The 15,332-nt window shown below is 53.0% G+C and overlaps 1 protein-coding gene across 1 annotated transcript; it reads right to left on the reverse strand.

The window, feature by feature from the left end:
- Positions 1-8,873: 8,873 nt before the first annotated feature.
- Positions 8,874-11,962, reverse strand: LOC123128273 (benzaldehyde dehydrogenase, mitochondrial). Its single transcript, XM_044548242.1, has 7 exons — positions 11,684-11,962; positions 10,353-10,851; positions 10,097-10,270; positions 9,868-10,005; positions 9,643-9,780; positions 9,495-9,556; positions 8,874-9,409 (listed from the first exon to the last, which is right to left on the reverse strand). The coding sequence occupies exons 2-7, from the start codon at positions 10,788-10,790 to the stop codon at positions 9,136-9,138; spliced, it is 1,224 nt and encodes a 407-aa protein (XP_044404177.1). The 5' UTR covers positions 10,791-10,851; positions 11,684-11,962; the 3' UTR covers positions 8,874-9,135.
- Positions 11,963-15,332: the final 3,370 nt, after the last annotated feature.

A 15,332-nucleotide genomic window follows, 5' to 3' on the forward strand; every position in this document is an offset into this window, starting at 1 on the left:
CTGGACTGCAGCTAAGCCCCCGAGTGGGAGGGCCGCTCTCCACTCGGTAGGATTTTTCAAATACTTAGGCGAGTACTGGACTGCACCTAAGCCCCCGAGTGAGAGGGTCGCTCTCCACTCGGTAGGATTTTTCAAATACTTAGGCGAGTACTGGACTGCAGCTAAGCCCCCGAGTGGGAGGGTCGCTCTCCACTCGGTAGGATTTTTCAAATACTTAGGCGAGTACTGGACTGCAGCTAAGCCTCCGAGTGGGAGGGTCGCTCATCACTCGGTAGGATTTTCAAATACTTAGGCCAAACGGGTTCGCAGTTAAGCCCCCTGAGTGGGAGGCTGGCTCAACACTCGGTAGGAAATTATTTTTACAAACTTAGGCGAAACGGATTCGCAGCTAAGCCACCCATTGGGGGATTTCTTCCGCAAACAAAAACAACAACAATCACTGGGAAAATTATAATGCTCTTGTCTTTGATAAATAAACTACAGGAGTTTTTCTTATTACATCTCATCCGAGTGAGAATTGAAGTATAAAAGGGGCGGAGCAGCTCCGCATTCCAGGCTCGTGGCTCATCAATCTGGCGATCGACATTATAAAGGTGATACGCTCCATTGTGGAGGACTCTGGTGACTATGAAGTGACCTTCCCAAGTAGGAGCGAGTTTGTGTGGTTTCTGTTGATCCACTCGGAGGACCAAGTCTCCTTCTTGGAAGGCTCGACTCTTCACATTTCTGGCATGGAATCGACGCAAGTCTTGCTGATAGATGGTCGATCGGATCATGGCCATTTCTCTTTATTCTTCCAGGAGGTCGACTGCGTCCTGTCGGGCTTGTTCCGCTTCATCTTCAGAGTAGAGCTCGACCCGGGGTGCGTTGTGAAGCAGGTCACTCGGCAAAACTGCTTCAGCTCCGTAGACCAGAAAGAATGGAGTTGTCCCAGTCGATCAGTTCGGGGTTGTCCTCAATCCCCAAAGAACTGATGGAAGCTCGTCGACCCATGCGCCTGCTGCGTGCTTGAGATCGCGCATCAATCGAGGTTTCAGTCCTTTGAGAATTAAGCCGTTTGCTCTTTCCGCTTGTCCATTCGACTGGGGGTGAGCGACCGAAGCATAGTCGACTCGTGTGCCCTGAGAGGCGCAAAAGGCTTTGAATTTGTCAGAATCGAAGTTTGACCCATTGTCAGTGATGATGCTATGCGGAATTCCATATCTGAATATCAACTCTTTGATGAAACTGATAGCAGTGCAAGCATCAAGATTCTTGATAGGCTTAGCTTCAATCCATTTGGTGAACTTGTCGACTGCTACTAGCACATGAGTGAAGCCGCTCCTGCCTGTTCTCAGTGGTCCAACCATGTCCAGTCCCCAAACGGCGAAGGGCCAGACGAGTGGAATGGTTTTCAGGGCTGACGCGGGCTTGTGCGACATATTGGAGTAAAACTGACATCCTTCACACTTGTCGACTATCTCTTTCGCAATTTCATTCGCTCTTGGCCAGTAGAATCCCGCTCGGTATGCTTTAGCCACAATGGTCCGAGAGGACGCATGATGACCACAGGTCCCCGAGTGGATATCATCAAGGATCATCTGACCTTCTTCTGGTGTTATACACTTCTGACTGACTCCAGTCACGCTTTCTTTATACAACTGTCCCTTTATGACTGTAAAGGCCTTGGATCGACGGACGATCTGTCGAGCCTCTTCTTCGTCCTCTGGGAGTTCTTTCCTTAGGATGTATGCGATGTACGGTATTGTCCAGTCGGGAGTGATGACCAAGACTTCCATGATCAGGTCGACCACAGCTGGAACTTCAACTTCAGTCGGATCCGTGGCACTTTTTGGCTGCGGGGCTTCTTCAGTGAAGGGATCCTCCTGAACTGATGGTGTGTGGATGTGTTCCAAAAACACATTGCTGGGAATGGCTTCTCTTTTGGAACCTATTTTTGCCAAATCATCAGCTGCTTGATTTTTTAGTCGGGGTATGTGATGAAGTTCTAACCCCTCGAATTTCTTCTCCGGCTTTCTCACTACATTGCAATAACCAGTCATGGCTGGACTTCTGACGTCCCACTCCTTCATCACCTGATTAACCACCAAATCTGAGTCGCCATAGACCATGAGGCGACGGACTCCGAGTGAAATGGCCATGCGCAACCCATATAAAAGTGCTTCATATTCTGCCTCGTTATTGGAGGAATCAAAGTGGATTTGAAGAACATATCTGAGCTTATCTCCTCGGGGGGAGACCAATACCACCCCGGCACCGGAACCATTCAGCATTTTGGAACCGTCGAAGAACATGGTCCAATGCTCCGAGTGAACCTGAGTCGGCAGTTGCTGTTCAATCCACTCATCGACGAAATCTGCTATTGCCTGGGACTTGATAGCTTTCTTTGCCTCAAACTTGATATCTAGAGGAAGGAGTTCAATCGCCCATTTTGCCACTCGACCATTTGCATCTCTGTTATGCAGGATCTCTGACAATGGAGCGTCGCTGACAACTGTAATGGAATGATCAGAGAAGTAGTGAGCAACCTTCTTTGTGGTCATATAAATCCCATATATAAGCTTCTGATAATGAGGATATCTTTGCTTCGACGGGGTCAAAACTTTAGAAATATAATACACTGGCTGCGATGTAAATCAGCAAAGGCTCTTTGCTGATTGGGGCAGCAAGCACCGGCTGGGTGGAGAGCAGAGCTTTGAACTCTACAAACGCTGCATCAGCTTCAGGAGTCCACTCGAACTTGTCGGACTTCTTCATCAATCGGTAAAGAGGCAATGCCTTTTCACCGAGACGAGAGATGAATCGACTTAAAGCGGCCAAGCAACCAGTAAGCTTCTAGACGTCGTGCACTCACATAGGACTTTTCATTCAGAGTATAGCACCGACTTTTTCTGGATTGGCGTTGATTCCCCGTTCGGAAACGAGAAAACCGAGTAGCTTTCCGCCAGGAACTCCGAATGTGCACTTTGATGGATTAAGCTTGATATCATACCTCCTGAGGTTGGCAAAGGTTTCAGCAAGGTCAGTCAGCAGGTCGGAACCCTTCTGTGACTTGACCATAATATCATCCATGTATGCTTCCACATTCCGACTGATTTGAGTGAGCAAACACTTCTGAATCATCCTCATGAATGTGGCTCCGGCATTCTTGAGGCTGAACAGCATGGTAACATAACAGAAGCACCCGAATGGAGTGATGAAAGCTGTTTTGATCTCGTCAGGTCCATACAGACGGATCTGATGGTACCCGGAATAGGCATCTCAAAAAGACAGTCGCTCACATCCCGCAGTCGAGTCGACTATCTGGTCGATGCGGGGGGAGAGAAAAATGATCTTTCGAGCAGGCGCGATTGATATGTTTAAAGTCAATGCACATGCGAAGTGACCTGTCGTTCTTCGGGACCATGACAACGTTGGCGAGCCACTCAGAGTGGTAGATCTCTCGGATGAACTCTGCTGCTAAGAGCCGAGCCACCTCCTCACCAATAGCCTTTCTCTTCTGGACGGCGGACCGTCGGAGATGTTCTTTGACAGGTTTTACTTTTGAGTCGACTCGTAGGCGATGCTCAGCCAGCCCCCTGGGAACACCCGGCATGTCAGAAGGCTTCCATGCGAAAATGTCCCAGTTCTCACAGAGGAACTGGATGAGCGCTTCTTCCTATTTGGAGTCGAGTGTTGTTGAGATATGAGTCGGAGCAACACTGGGATCGGTCGGGTGAATGTGAGCCGGCTTCGTTTCGCCAGACGACTGAAAAGCTGATTCTGTAGCGGGCTTCTTGCTCGCAACAAATCACTCAGGTCTGCAGTCTTCTGGTATTCCTGCAGCTCCACCACTGCCATCTGAGCATCAGCGATCTTTGAACCTTTCTAAAAACACTCTTCTGCTTTCTTCCGATTGCCCGTAACAGTGATCACACCTTTGGGACCAGGCATCTTCAATTTGAGATACACATAACATGGTCGAGCCATGAAGCGTGCATAAGCCGGCCTACCCAAAATAGCGTGATAAGCACTCTGGAAATCTACAACTTCGAACGTCAACTTTTCTTTGCGGTAATTCTTGGAATCACCGAAAACCACATCAAGAGCAATCTGGCCGAGTGACTCAGCCTTCTTTCCAGGAATGACTCCATGGAAACTCATGTTGCTGGTATTGAGTCTGGACATCAGAATTCCCATCCCTTTCAACGTCTCAGCATACAATATGTTCAAACCACTGCCACCATCCATCAAGACTTTGGTCAGTCGAGTGCCTTCAACAATTGGGTCGACCACCAAAGCTTGCCTCCCAGGGGTGGCAATGTGTGTTGGGTGATCGGACTGGTCGAATGTGATGGCAGTCTGAGACCACTTCAGATAACTGGGTGTTGCCGGAGCAACCATATTCATCTCACGGTTGATAACTTTCAGTCGACTTTTGCTTTTAACATCAGCAAAAATCATCAGGGTGGAATTGACCTGGGGGTATCCATCATCACTGTCTTCCTTGTCCTCAACTTTGTCCGACTCCTTTTCCTTATCTTTGGGTTGCTTGCCCTGGAACTGCAGGATCAAGAGCCGACACTGTCGAGTGGTATGTTTCGGGTAAATGAACTTACCCTCTTCATCTTTCTTGGTGTGGATGTGACATGGCAAATCCAACACATCATTTCCGTCTTGGTCTTTAACTTTCTTGGGGTTCCAAGGTCCTTTGGGTTTCCCCTTAAACTTTCCTTGAGTTACAGCCAAGGCTTCCCCAGGAGCAGCTGGCTCGGCTTTCCGCTTCTGTTTCCGATTGGAATTCCCTCCTCCGGTTTCTTGAGCGACTGACTTGAGCTTGCCACTCCTGAGTCGATCCTCATCTTCACCATTAGCGTACTTGGTGGCAATCTCCATCATCCGATTCAAAGACATATCTCCGGTTCGACCGAATTTCAGATTCAGTTCTCTATACTTGACGCCTTCTTTGAAGGCACAGACTGCTTGGTGGTCAGGCACATTCTCTATCGTGTGATGTAACGTGATCCATCTCTGGATGTAATCCCTCAAAGTTTCATTCGGCTTCTGCACGCAAGACCGCAGTTCCGTCAGCCCTGCCGGTTGCTTGCATGTTCCTTCAAATCTGGTGACAAACACTCGGGCAAGATCTTCCCAAGTGTAAATGCTGCTGGGTGCTAACTGATTCAGCCACGCTCTGGCCGAGCCCTCCAACATGAGAGGCAGGTGCTTCATGGCCACTTCATCATTGCCACCGCCAATCTGGACGGCCACTCGGTAGTCTTCAAGCCAAGTATCGGGCTTGGACTCACCAGTGAACTTACTGACTCCAGTCGCCAACCTGAAGTTGGGAGGAATCACAACAGCCCTGATGGCTCTACTAAAGCACTCTGGCCCCGAAACATGTACTCTGCTGCTGGTAGGTGCATCCCTGTCGTGACCTTCTCGGTGAGCTCTGTTCCTGTCGACCAAACCTTGAACGAGAATGGATCTTGCATCAAAGCCTGGTTCCCTGGGGTCGACTGGAATCCTTCGCCCAACACTATGAGGGCGTGATACGTCTCCGCCGTATCTACTTTTCCAAATACTTTTGCCCTTGTTTTGGACTCTAACTTGTGTTATTTGAATGGAACTAACCCGGACTGACGCTGTTTTCAGCAGAATTGCCATGGTGTTGTTTTATGTGCAGAAAACAAAAGTTCTCGGAATGACCTGAAACTCCACGGAATATCTTAGAATAAATAATAAAAAATCCTCGCCAAAGATGAAGACCAGGGGGCCCACACCCTGTCCACAAGGGTGGGGGGCGCGCCCCTCCCCCCTGGGCGCGCCCCCCTACCTCGTGGGGCCCCTGGTGGCCCTCCGATGCCAACTCCAACTCCATATATTGGCTTTCGAGGAGAAAAAAATCAAAGAGAAAGTTTCATCGTGTTTTACGATACGGAGCCGCCGCCAAGCCCTAATCTCTCTAGGGGGGGGGGGCTGATCTGGAATCCGTTCGGGGCTCCGGAGAGGAGGATTCGTCGCCGTCGTCATCATCAACCATCCTCCATCACCAATTTCATGATGCTCACCGCCGTGCGTGAGTAATTGCATCGTAGGCTTGCTGGACGGTGATGGGTTGGATGAGATTTATCATGTAATCGAGTTAGTTTTGTTAGGGTTTGATCCCTAGTATCCACTATGTTCTGAGATTGATGTTGCTATGACTTTGCTATGCTTAATGCTTGTCACTAGGGCCCGAGTGCCATGATTTCAGATCTGAACCTATTATATTTTCATGAATATATGTGAGTTCTAGATCCTATCTTGCAAGTCTATAGTCACTTACTATGTGTTATGATCCGGCAACCCCGAAGTGACAATAATCGGGACCACTCCCGGTGATGACCATAGTTTGAGGAGTTCATGTATTCACTATGTGTTAATGCTTTGTTCCGGTTCTCTATTAAAAGGAGGCCTTAATATCCCTTAGTTTCCAATAGGACCCCGTTGCCACGGGAGGGTAGGACAAAAGATGTCATGCAAGTTCTTTTCCATAAGCACGTATGACTATTTACGGAATACATGCCTACATTATATTGATGAACTGGAACTAGTTCTGTGTCACCCTATGTTATGACTGTTACATGATGAACCACATCCGGCATAATTATCCATCATTGATCCGGTGCCTACGAGTTTTCCATATACTGGTTTACGCTTATTTACTTTTCCGTTGCTACTGTTACAATCACTACAAAAATACCAAAAACATTACTTTTGATGTCTTTATTTTGTTACCGTTATCACCACTATCATATTACTTTGCTACTAAACACTTTGTTGCAGATACTAAGTTTCCAGGTGTGGTTGAATTGATAACTCAGCTGCTAATACTTGAGAATATTCTTTGGCTCCCCTTGTGTCGAATTAACAAATTTGGGTTGAATACTCTACCCTCGAAAACTGTTGTGATCCCCTATACTTGTGGGTTATCAGGGTGCCTGTCATCCTGCTGTCGAGGCACATACGACCCGCTCCTCGGGGGAGGGGTGGGCACTCGACGTCGATCGTCACGATCGAATCGGTGATCGTACTGCTCACGGTTCTCGTACTGATTACGCCGATCCCCACGTCCCTCACGCCTCGGGGGCGATCTTGGGCTATGAGCCGACTGGACTGTGTCTGCAGTAATGGATCTGCTATGAATCCTGTTTCGCGACTGAGAAACAGCGGAGTTCTGGTCTCCTGCTGCCCGGAGTAACGCTCTGATCTGCAACAAGCCTCTGCCGGCCTCCGACTGGGAAGGCTAAATCGACTCTGTTATACGGGCTGCAGCTGCTAAATTCTGAATCGGAGTTCGATATACCTGCGGGGGCGGAAAGAGCTGACGTCGACTGGATTCTGGAACCCGTTGCCGCGCACGCTCGTCGAGTGCTCGCTGGAGGTTCTCCAGTCGAATGCGCTCGGCCAAGTTTGCCAGGCGCGCGTCCTCCAAGGCACGAGCCTCGGGGGTTTCTCCAACGATAGGAGTGTGCAGTGCATCCATGTTCCGGCGACGAAGTTCTTCTCTCTACAGCGACGTGAGAGGCTCGGAGAGATATTCCTCATGGGGACGCGACGGGTCGCCTCCACCCGCGCCTCCGTCGGTGCGGGGAAAACCGGGAGGACTGGGTGGTCCATCGACCATCAGAACCTCCGCCACTGGATCACTGCTGTCGCACTCGGATGCGGTCTCTGCGGAGCCAGTCGACAGGTTGAACAGGCCGTAGAGGGATTCGTCGGGTTCGATCGCCGCGACTTGATGGGTGGCCGACTGGCGTGTCACCGTGTGTCTCACCCACCGCTGAAGTCTCGACCGACCGGAGCGCTTGCGCCGGCGGGAAATGGGGAGGGAGGACAACACAGGAACCGACCGATAATGGGTCGATGGTTGCCGCAAGAGGACGCCGCGGACGCACGTGCGAAAGTGCGTTGCCCCGCGGACAGGGAGTGCATCCACATCGAGCGGAGCCTCCTGAAGCCAAGCGGAGTCGTCGATGATGAACATGAGCGCGCCGAGACGGATCTCGCGGCCTTCCACCAAAACTCCGCCAGAAACCATGATGATTTGGATCGAAAAAGATTGCAACTCCTCCAACAAATCGCTAAAACACCGGCCCCACGGTGGGCGCCAACTGTCGTGGTTCTAAGTCTGACAGTAATGTAGGGGGCTAGGTATGTAGAGGAAAGGTCTTAGCTATGGAGTAGTTGTAAGCACACGAGGTTTACGAGTTCAGGCCCTTCTCGGAGGAAGTAATAGCCCTACGTCTCGGAGCCCGGAGGCGGTCGACTGGATTATGCGTGTATGAATTACAGGGGTGCGAACCCTTTACACTGAGGAGGGGGTGGCTTATATAGAGTTCGCCGGACCCCTCCGGCCCTCAGTTGTGCAGGGTTTTAAATACATTAAGGTCGGGTGTTACTGGTAACGCCCCTAATAAAGTGCTATGATGACCATAAAAGCTACTTAATAACCGACCGTTAGCGTGCGGAGTGCCTTTAGGTCTCCTGGCCGTCGAGTGGTTTGGTCTTGGTCGAGTGATTGCTTTTTGGTCGAGTGTCTTCGAGTCTGTCAAGTGGAACACCTCCAAATCGATTGAAAAGTGATTTCTTCTAGAGATGTCCTTGGGTAGGGCAGTTGGGACAGGTCCATGACCCTACCCTAGATACATAGCTTCATCGGCGCCACCATGCGCTGTCGTAGAACTTGCATGTGCTTCCTAGTTCTTCGGGGTAGTCAACTGACAAAGCTCGTCACTTACTCCCATGTATAGCAAATTTGTTTTTGAAAGATCATTTAGGCGAGCTTCATCGATTTAGTAGAAAGCAAGCGGGAAACAATGGGGATCAAGTGATCATGGGCACAAGGAAAGTATAGCAAATTTAGGCCGGCTTCACTGTATAGCAAATTTGAACTAGCTAGACGGCAAGTATATCAATGCCATCCAAGATAAGATCTGCACGGGCCGCCGATCAGGTCAAAAGCGGGCAGCGCCAAAACAAATTTGAACTAAGCCAGAAGCTGACGACACCGTTTATTCAAAGGCAGGCTTAAGTTAAGAGTTCGCCGGCCTTGTTGCCGGTGTCCTTCCCGCCTCCTATGGTATTGCCGGAGGACGACGGTACGTTTCGCCGCTACAACCAAGCCGGGTCCCTGAGGGGCGCGACGACGGCCTTGGTCTGGAGGTAGTTGCCGAGGCTGTAGGCGCCCTTCTCCCGCCCCACGCCGCTCATCTTGTACCCGCCGAAGGGGATGGCCGCGTCGAACACGTCGTAGCAGTTGACCCACACCGTCCCCGCCCTCAGCGCCCGCGCTACCGCGTTCGCCGTGTCCAGGCTCCTCGTGAACACCCCCGCCGCCAGCCCGTAGTGCGTCGCGTTCGCCCTCCTCACCACCTCCCCCACCTCCCTGCACACCAGAACCCCACCTTGCACCGTCAGTCAATGGTGGTCACAATTTTTGGTACTTCTACTTAGCAGCTAGCTGGCGGTACCTGAACTTGAGGATGGACTGGATGGGCCCGAATATCTCCTCCTGAGCGATCTTCATCTCGTCCTGTGACAACGAAACGGACGCAGAATTGATCAGCACCGAAAGTATGTGTGTGGTGAGAAGCGGCACATCTGAAAAACGTTTGTTACCTCGACGTCTGCAAAGACCGTCGGCTGGATGTAGAAGCCCCTGCTGCCTACCCTGTCGCCGCCGGTGACGAGGGTGGCGCCGCTGTCGACGCCCGACTTGACGTAGCCCAGAATCTTCTTGAACTGCTGGCCATCGATCTGATCCGCCAAAAGAGACGATTTCATCAGGATCGACACGGCTGAGATGCGTGTATCCCTGAACGTATGGGTGTGCACGTCACGTACCTGAGGTCCCTGCTCGACACCTTTCTTGAAGGGGTCGCCGACCACGCGCCTCTGAGCGCGAGCCTTGGACTTCTCCACGAACTCGTCGTACACGCTCTCGTGCACGAACGTCCGAGACCCAGCGCAGCAGCATTGCCCCTGTCACGAGTGCAGACCACGGATTAGGACAGACATTTCAGACTCCTGATGTATGTTCCTATTCTTACAGTAGTTCAGATGGACAGAAGACCTGGTTAAAGAAGAGCGCGCGGTGCGCGAGCTCGACGGCCTGGTCGACATCGGCGTCGTCCATGACGATGAACGGAGACTTGCCGCCGAGCTCCAGCGTCACCGGCTTCAGGTTGCTACTCGCCGCCAGCTCCAGAATAATCTTGCCCGTGCCAGTCGATCCGGTGAACGCCAGCTATGAGCAAAATGTACATTAATGTCAGCTCTTTAATCAATCACGAAGAGGGTCGTCGAGGAAGCGCAGGATTCATGATCACCTTGTCGACGCCCATGTGGCTACACAGCGCGGCGCCGGCCGTGGGGCCGAAGCCGGGGACGACGTTGAGGACGCCGTCCGGGAGGCCGGCCTCGTGGAGGAGGCTGGCGACGTAGAGCGCGGAGAGCGGCGTCTGCTCGGCGGTCTTGAGCACGACGGCGTTGCCGCAGGCGAGCGCCGGGCCGACCTTCCAGGCGAACATGAGCAGCGGGAAGTTCCAGGGGATGATCTGGCCGGCGACGCCGATGGGCTCGCGCAGCACCTGGACGTGGTGCGGGCCGTCGGCCGGCACCACCATGCCGTGGATCTTGTCCGCCCACCCGGCGTAGTACCGCATGCAGCGCGCCGCCATGGGCACCTCCCCGCCGGCGGACTGCTCCAGCGGCTTTCCGCCGTCCCACGACTCCAGCGCCGCGATCTCGTCGTTGTGCCGCTCCATCAGGTCCGCGAACCGCAGCAGCACCCGGCACCGGTCCTGCACAACAAGCGCCGTGCATTGTCTGTAGGCACACAAGTATTCAGATCAGAAAATTACTCCATGAAGTTACTCGAGTATTCACATCCGAAAATTAACAAGTGTGCTGGTGAATCTTTTTTTACTCCGTACTGTATAGAGATTGTTCAGGTCTTCTAGAACGTTAACATACGCATCGGTGAATCATTTCTTTTTAACTGTCACATGAGTGCACTTGAACATAAGCAACACCGTGCATGTGCATGCATCATCGAGCAACTTGCTTGTCTGTTGACTCACGGTGGGGGTGTGATCTTTCTCCCATCACAGGCATGGCACCGGAGTTGGAAACAAACAGAACGGGGGAAATGTACTGCGCGCGGCCCAACTACTTTTGGCTCGTCCTAGTTTTTCGATAAGGATTGGACAGAGAGGGACCTCATCTCCAGCCCCACTTTGGGAGGAAAGCTCCAGCTAGCCTTTGGTACAAGTAACAAAACAAAGCGAAACAGAAACATGGGTCATGGTGTGGGGAAGAGAAATAGAGAACGCCAAGGAACTTCGTGAGCCAAAATGTGCAGAGATGGTCATGTGCAATCGATTCCCGCGATCATCTTGGCTCAAAGATGAACCAATCATTCCCGCAAATGACCGATGTGGCACCAACCAAAAGACAAAAAGATAATCCTAACGCGTCCGAGAATGCACTTCTCTTGACGATTAGAGAATGGTACCAGCCACGTTATGGTTCAAGCATGTCTGGTTGATTCAGTATCGTATCATGGAAAGTGAAGATGAAGCACCAACGGAGAAACAGAAATCAAGACCTAAAGCGAGGCGGTGAAGAAATCCAAGATCCAACCAGAGAACGTGGTCACCTGCTCCGAGAAGAGAGTCGGCGGGAGGCTTCGCGAGGAGGCCGCGGCGCGAGAGGAAGGAGGAAGCGGCCCTCCTTGCGGCCATGGCTAACCCTGTCACAGCAAGTGGTCTACTGCACGGGAAGTGAGGAGCAATGGAGGAGGAGTATATATTCTCCTTGCACTCTTGAGGCTAGTGGCAGTGGCCAGTATGGGAGGGTATAATGGAGATCTCCTTGCACGGTTGCACTTCTTGTGGGCATGTTCAAGAAGCAAGTGCACAAGTGCTCTTGCGCTTGGACTGCGGGTTCGGTGTGACTACTGCTGCCGTTGCTGGCGCAATAGACAAGGGAGGAGGTGAGAGCAAAAAACGCAACACCAACAGTATATGTTTTTTTTTGGGTGAAATCCAACCGAGCAATGCTACACGCACGGGCTATTTTTTTACTTAACTTTACGGGGGTGCTTAGCTGGGACAGGTTGATTGGAAGAAAAAGGGATGCGGGGCCCACACCCCCTAAAAATCAGGGGCGGTAGAGATTAGTTAACGAAGAAGGTCAGTAAAACGTCTGTATTAGTCTGTTGGTCTAGAATTTTTGAATCCAGCCTTAGAGCAACTCTAACATCTAGCAAAAATGTAGAGCTCGCCCCATGCCCAACCGCCAACACGGGATAGAAGTTTCAGTTCTTCCTCCGCACGACACGCCCTGGTTTTGAAACCGCGTGGCGTCCCATGCACCACCGGCAGCGGGCACCACACCATTAATGTCATGCCCGCGCCCTCAGATTCTCGACGTGGCCTGACAGATGGCCACCATGCCACATCATCTGTTGCATTGCATCTTAGCAGACCCAGAGGAGCAGCGTGAGCACGCGAGAGGCATGCGCGTAGGAACACAGGGAGACGGTCACTCATCGTCGCCTGTGATGACGACGAGGCAGGAGGGCCCGGCCACCAATTCCCGATGAGGCCTTGAGACGACCTCTCGATGGTGGTTGGGCGGCGAGGGAACCATCCAAGCATGTCGACGGTGGGGGATCCATCCAAACATGCATGTGATGAGCTGTAGAAAGATTACTGCGCCCAATGATTGTCTAGATGAGGGCCACGACTGTGGATGGTTCCAATTGATAACACCAAAAGACGTGTGGGTTTTAGGGGATGCTATTTACGCAATGAATTTTACAGGTTATCCTCCCGTGGTGACAAATTTGGCCGGTGATGCTTGATCCACCAACGACGAGGATCTTGTCGATGTGGTCATCTCAATCTTCCCCAATCTAATTTGAGCTCGATGTCGTCTACGTTGTCAGGGTGCGGACCTCCTTGCGTGATGTTCCGACGATGGGTAGCTCCTAAGCAGATGACATGGCATCCCCGTTCTTGTCTCAAGCGAAAGAGAAGGAGTAGTGCAACAAAGCTTCCAAGGTTCATCTCGTGGGAGGAGGGGTATGAGGAGTTCTGATATCCAAATGAGTGCCTAAGTAGGCGGTGGTGAGCGAGGTCAATTTGCATCCTCTTGTGGAGGTCCCCACGCGGATAGGCATGGTCTAGCTGAACTACGACAAAATTTGGGCACAACCAGACGCTATGTCACAAAAATATAGTATTAAAAGTAGAAGGAGAGGTGACTTTGACTACCACGTGGCAAGTGGGAGTCCAAAACTAGTTTTAGACCAATGTTTGATTTGCAAGCATGAAGGATGAATGTATACAGAAAATAAGACGACGGACCAAATGTAAAGTGTGCAATAACTTGAGGGATAAACAATATACTTTTCTCATAGTGGTATGATAAGAACATGCACATTGATAAGAAAGTTCACAAAATTGTTCCATAGCATCGACATAACTCGTGAGGTAAGTCCCCCCTCCCTCCCTCCTCACCCTCCGCACCGCGGGCCGCTCCGGCCGCGGCGGCCACCTCACGCCCTAGCCTCTACCTCCGGCGGCCGGTGGATCCGCCCCTGACCATGCCGCGATGCTCCCAAGGGGGGGCCCCGGCCTCGCCGTCCACCAGCCTGGCCTGGAGCACCCCGGAGAAGGGGAAGATCTGGGATGCGTCCAGCGGTCCGTCCCAGGTGCCGGAGACCCTTGTTGCCCCGTCGCCGCGGATCCGCGCATCAGCGTCGCTCTCACCGCGTGGATCTGACGCTGCTGCTGTGTTCGCCCCGGCGGACAACTCCGCGCCGCTCCATCTTGGGGGCAACCGCCTCAAATCCATTGTGGTGGTGCCTTCCCCCCAAGCTCTGCTGGCGGTTGGAGGCATTGACGGCGGCATTGAAGAAGGATGGACCCTCCATCAATCCCGCAAGAGCCGGCTCGCATGCTCCGATCCAGCGGGCTCTGGCCAGTTCCAGAAGCAGCTCTCCTTCGCCCGTCGCCATCGCCACGTCTCCGGCCGCGAGGCCTTTTTAAGCAGGTTCAAAGGTCTCTGCTTTCGATGCCTGAGTTCTCGCCATCGTAGAGTAGATTGTAGAGATCCCCTGTGTTGCATCATTTGCAAGCGGCAGGGGCACTACGGCTGGGAATGCCCGCAAAACCCATGCAAGAAGAGAGGAGGGGGCTCTGCTAGAGAGCGGCTCGGTGAACTCGGGCGCTCGGCCTCCCCTGCCCGCGGCCCTTCCCCACCCCAGCCACCACCGTCTCCGCTGCCACCTCCGCGCCTCCTAGCCACCATGGAGCTTGCCTCGACTGTCGACCACACCCGCCGCCCGCGCAACAGCCACAAGGTCATCGCCTCCACCCCCGCGATGGAGCACCAAGTGTTCCTGCTGAACCAGCACGCCGTCGTCATCACCGCGGTCGGCACCAAGGCGCACGTCGCTAGCCCACTGTTCATTGGGCGGGCGCTGGAAAAGGAGCTGAAGGTACCGCCTCATCTGATGTGTGTAACCGCCCACGACCCTGAAGACTTCTTCGTCTTCTTCAACCTGCTGGCGCACAAAGATCTGGCGGTGCGGCATGGTTCGCTCACCGTCGATGGAGTGCCGTTTTTGCTGGAGCCCTGGCAGGAGGACGCCCACGCCGTGCACCAGAAGTGGGTGCTGCACGTCCAGGTGGTCATCGAAAAGCTGCCCATGCAGCTCTGGACGCTTGAGGATGTCGTGGAGGTCCTTGGAGACAAGGTGATCGTCGACCACCTTGACAGCCGGACCTTTGAGCGCGCCGACACTAAGCTGTTCGCGTGCTGGGTCTGGGTCTCGAACCTCTCCTTCATCCCGACCAAGAGGACAATCTGGAAGCATGCGAGGGGGGCGGGCCGTGTCGAAGAGATGCACGGCTACTCGCCACCGAGCCGCGCGGTAGCCCCTCCGTTGGAGCTGCTGCAGTACGATCTGCTGCTGCACGTGGATCACGCAGAGGACTAGACGCCGCTCTCGCCGCGCTCCTCGCACTCGCCGCAGAGCGACCTCCCCTCCTATGACGATGACGTTGATGACTGGCCATACCCCCGCACCGACCCTGGGGTCTGGACCATGCGTGTCGAGGATGGGCGGCCTGCGCAGGCCCCGGCGCCCCTGCTGCGCCCGCCTCCGCGCGCCTCCTCCTCTGGCTGCAAGGGGAAGCCGTTGGGGGGTGCGTGCAGGGAGCACGACGGAGACGATCGAGGACACCACCGCCGCTCATGGAAGGAAGCGCTGCTAGGAAGGGGGTGTGCGGCGGACC

Source organism: Triticum aestivum, chromosome 6A, assembly GCF_018294505.1.
Source record: "Triticum aestivum cultivar Chinese Spring chromosome 6A, IWGSC CS RefSeq v2.1, whole genome shotgun sequence".
Taxonomy (NCBI): Eukaryota; Viridiplantae; Streptophyta; class Magnoliopsida; order Poales; family Poaceae; genus Triticum; species Triticum aestivum.

What these genes read in the sequence shown, in the direction of transcription:
- LOC123128273 (XM_044548242.1), bottom strand. Translation starts at nt 10,790, where the DNA reads ATGGAGCGGCACAACGACGAGATCGCGGCGCTGGAGTCGTGGGACGGC. An exon ending in CGGTCTTTGCAGACGTCGAG is followed by an intron (nt 9,557 to 9,642) that starts GTAACAAACGTT and finishes TCGTTGTCACAG; the next exon opens with GACGAGATGAAGATCGCTCA. An exon ending in CAGTCCATCCTCAAGTTCAG is followed by an intron (nt 9,410 to 9,494) that starts GTACCGCCAGCT and finishes TCTGGTGTGCAG; the next exon opens with GGAGGTGGGGGAGGTGGTGA.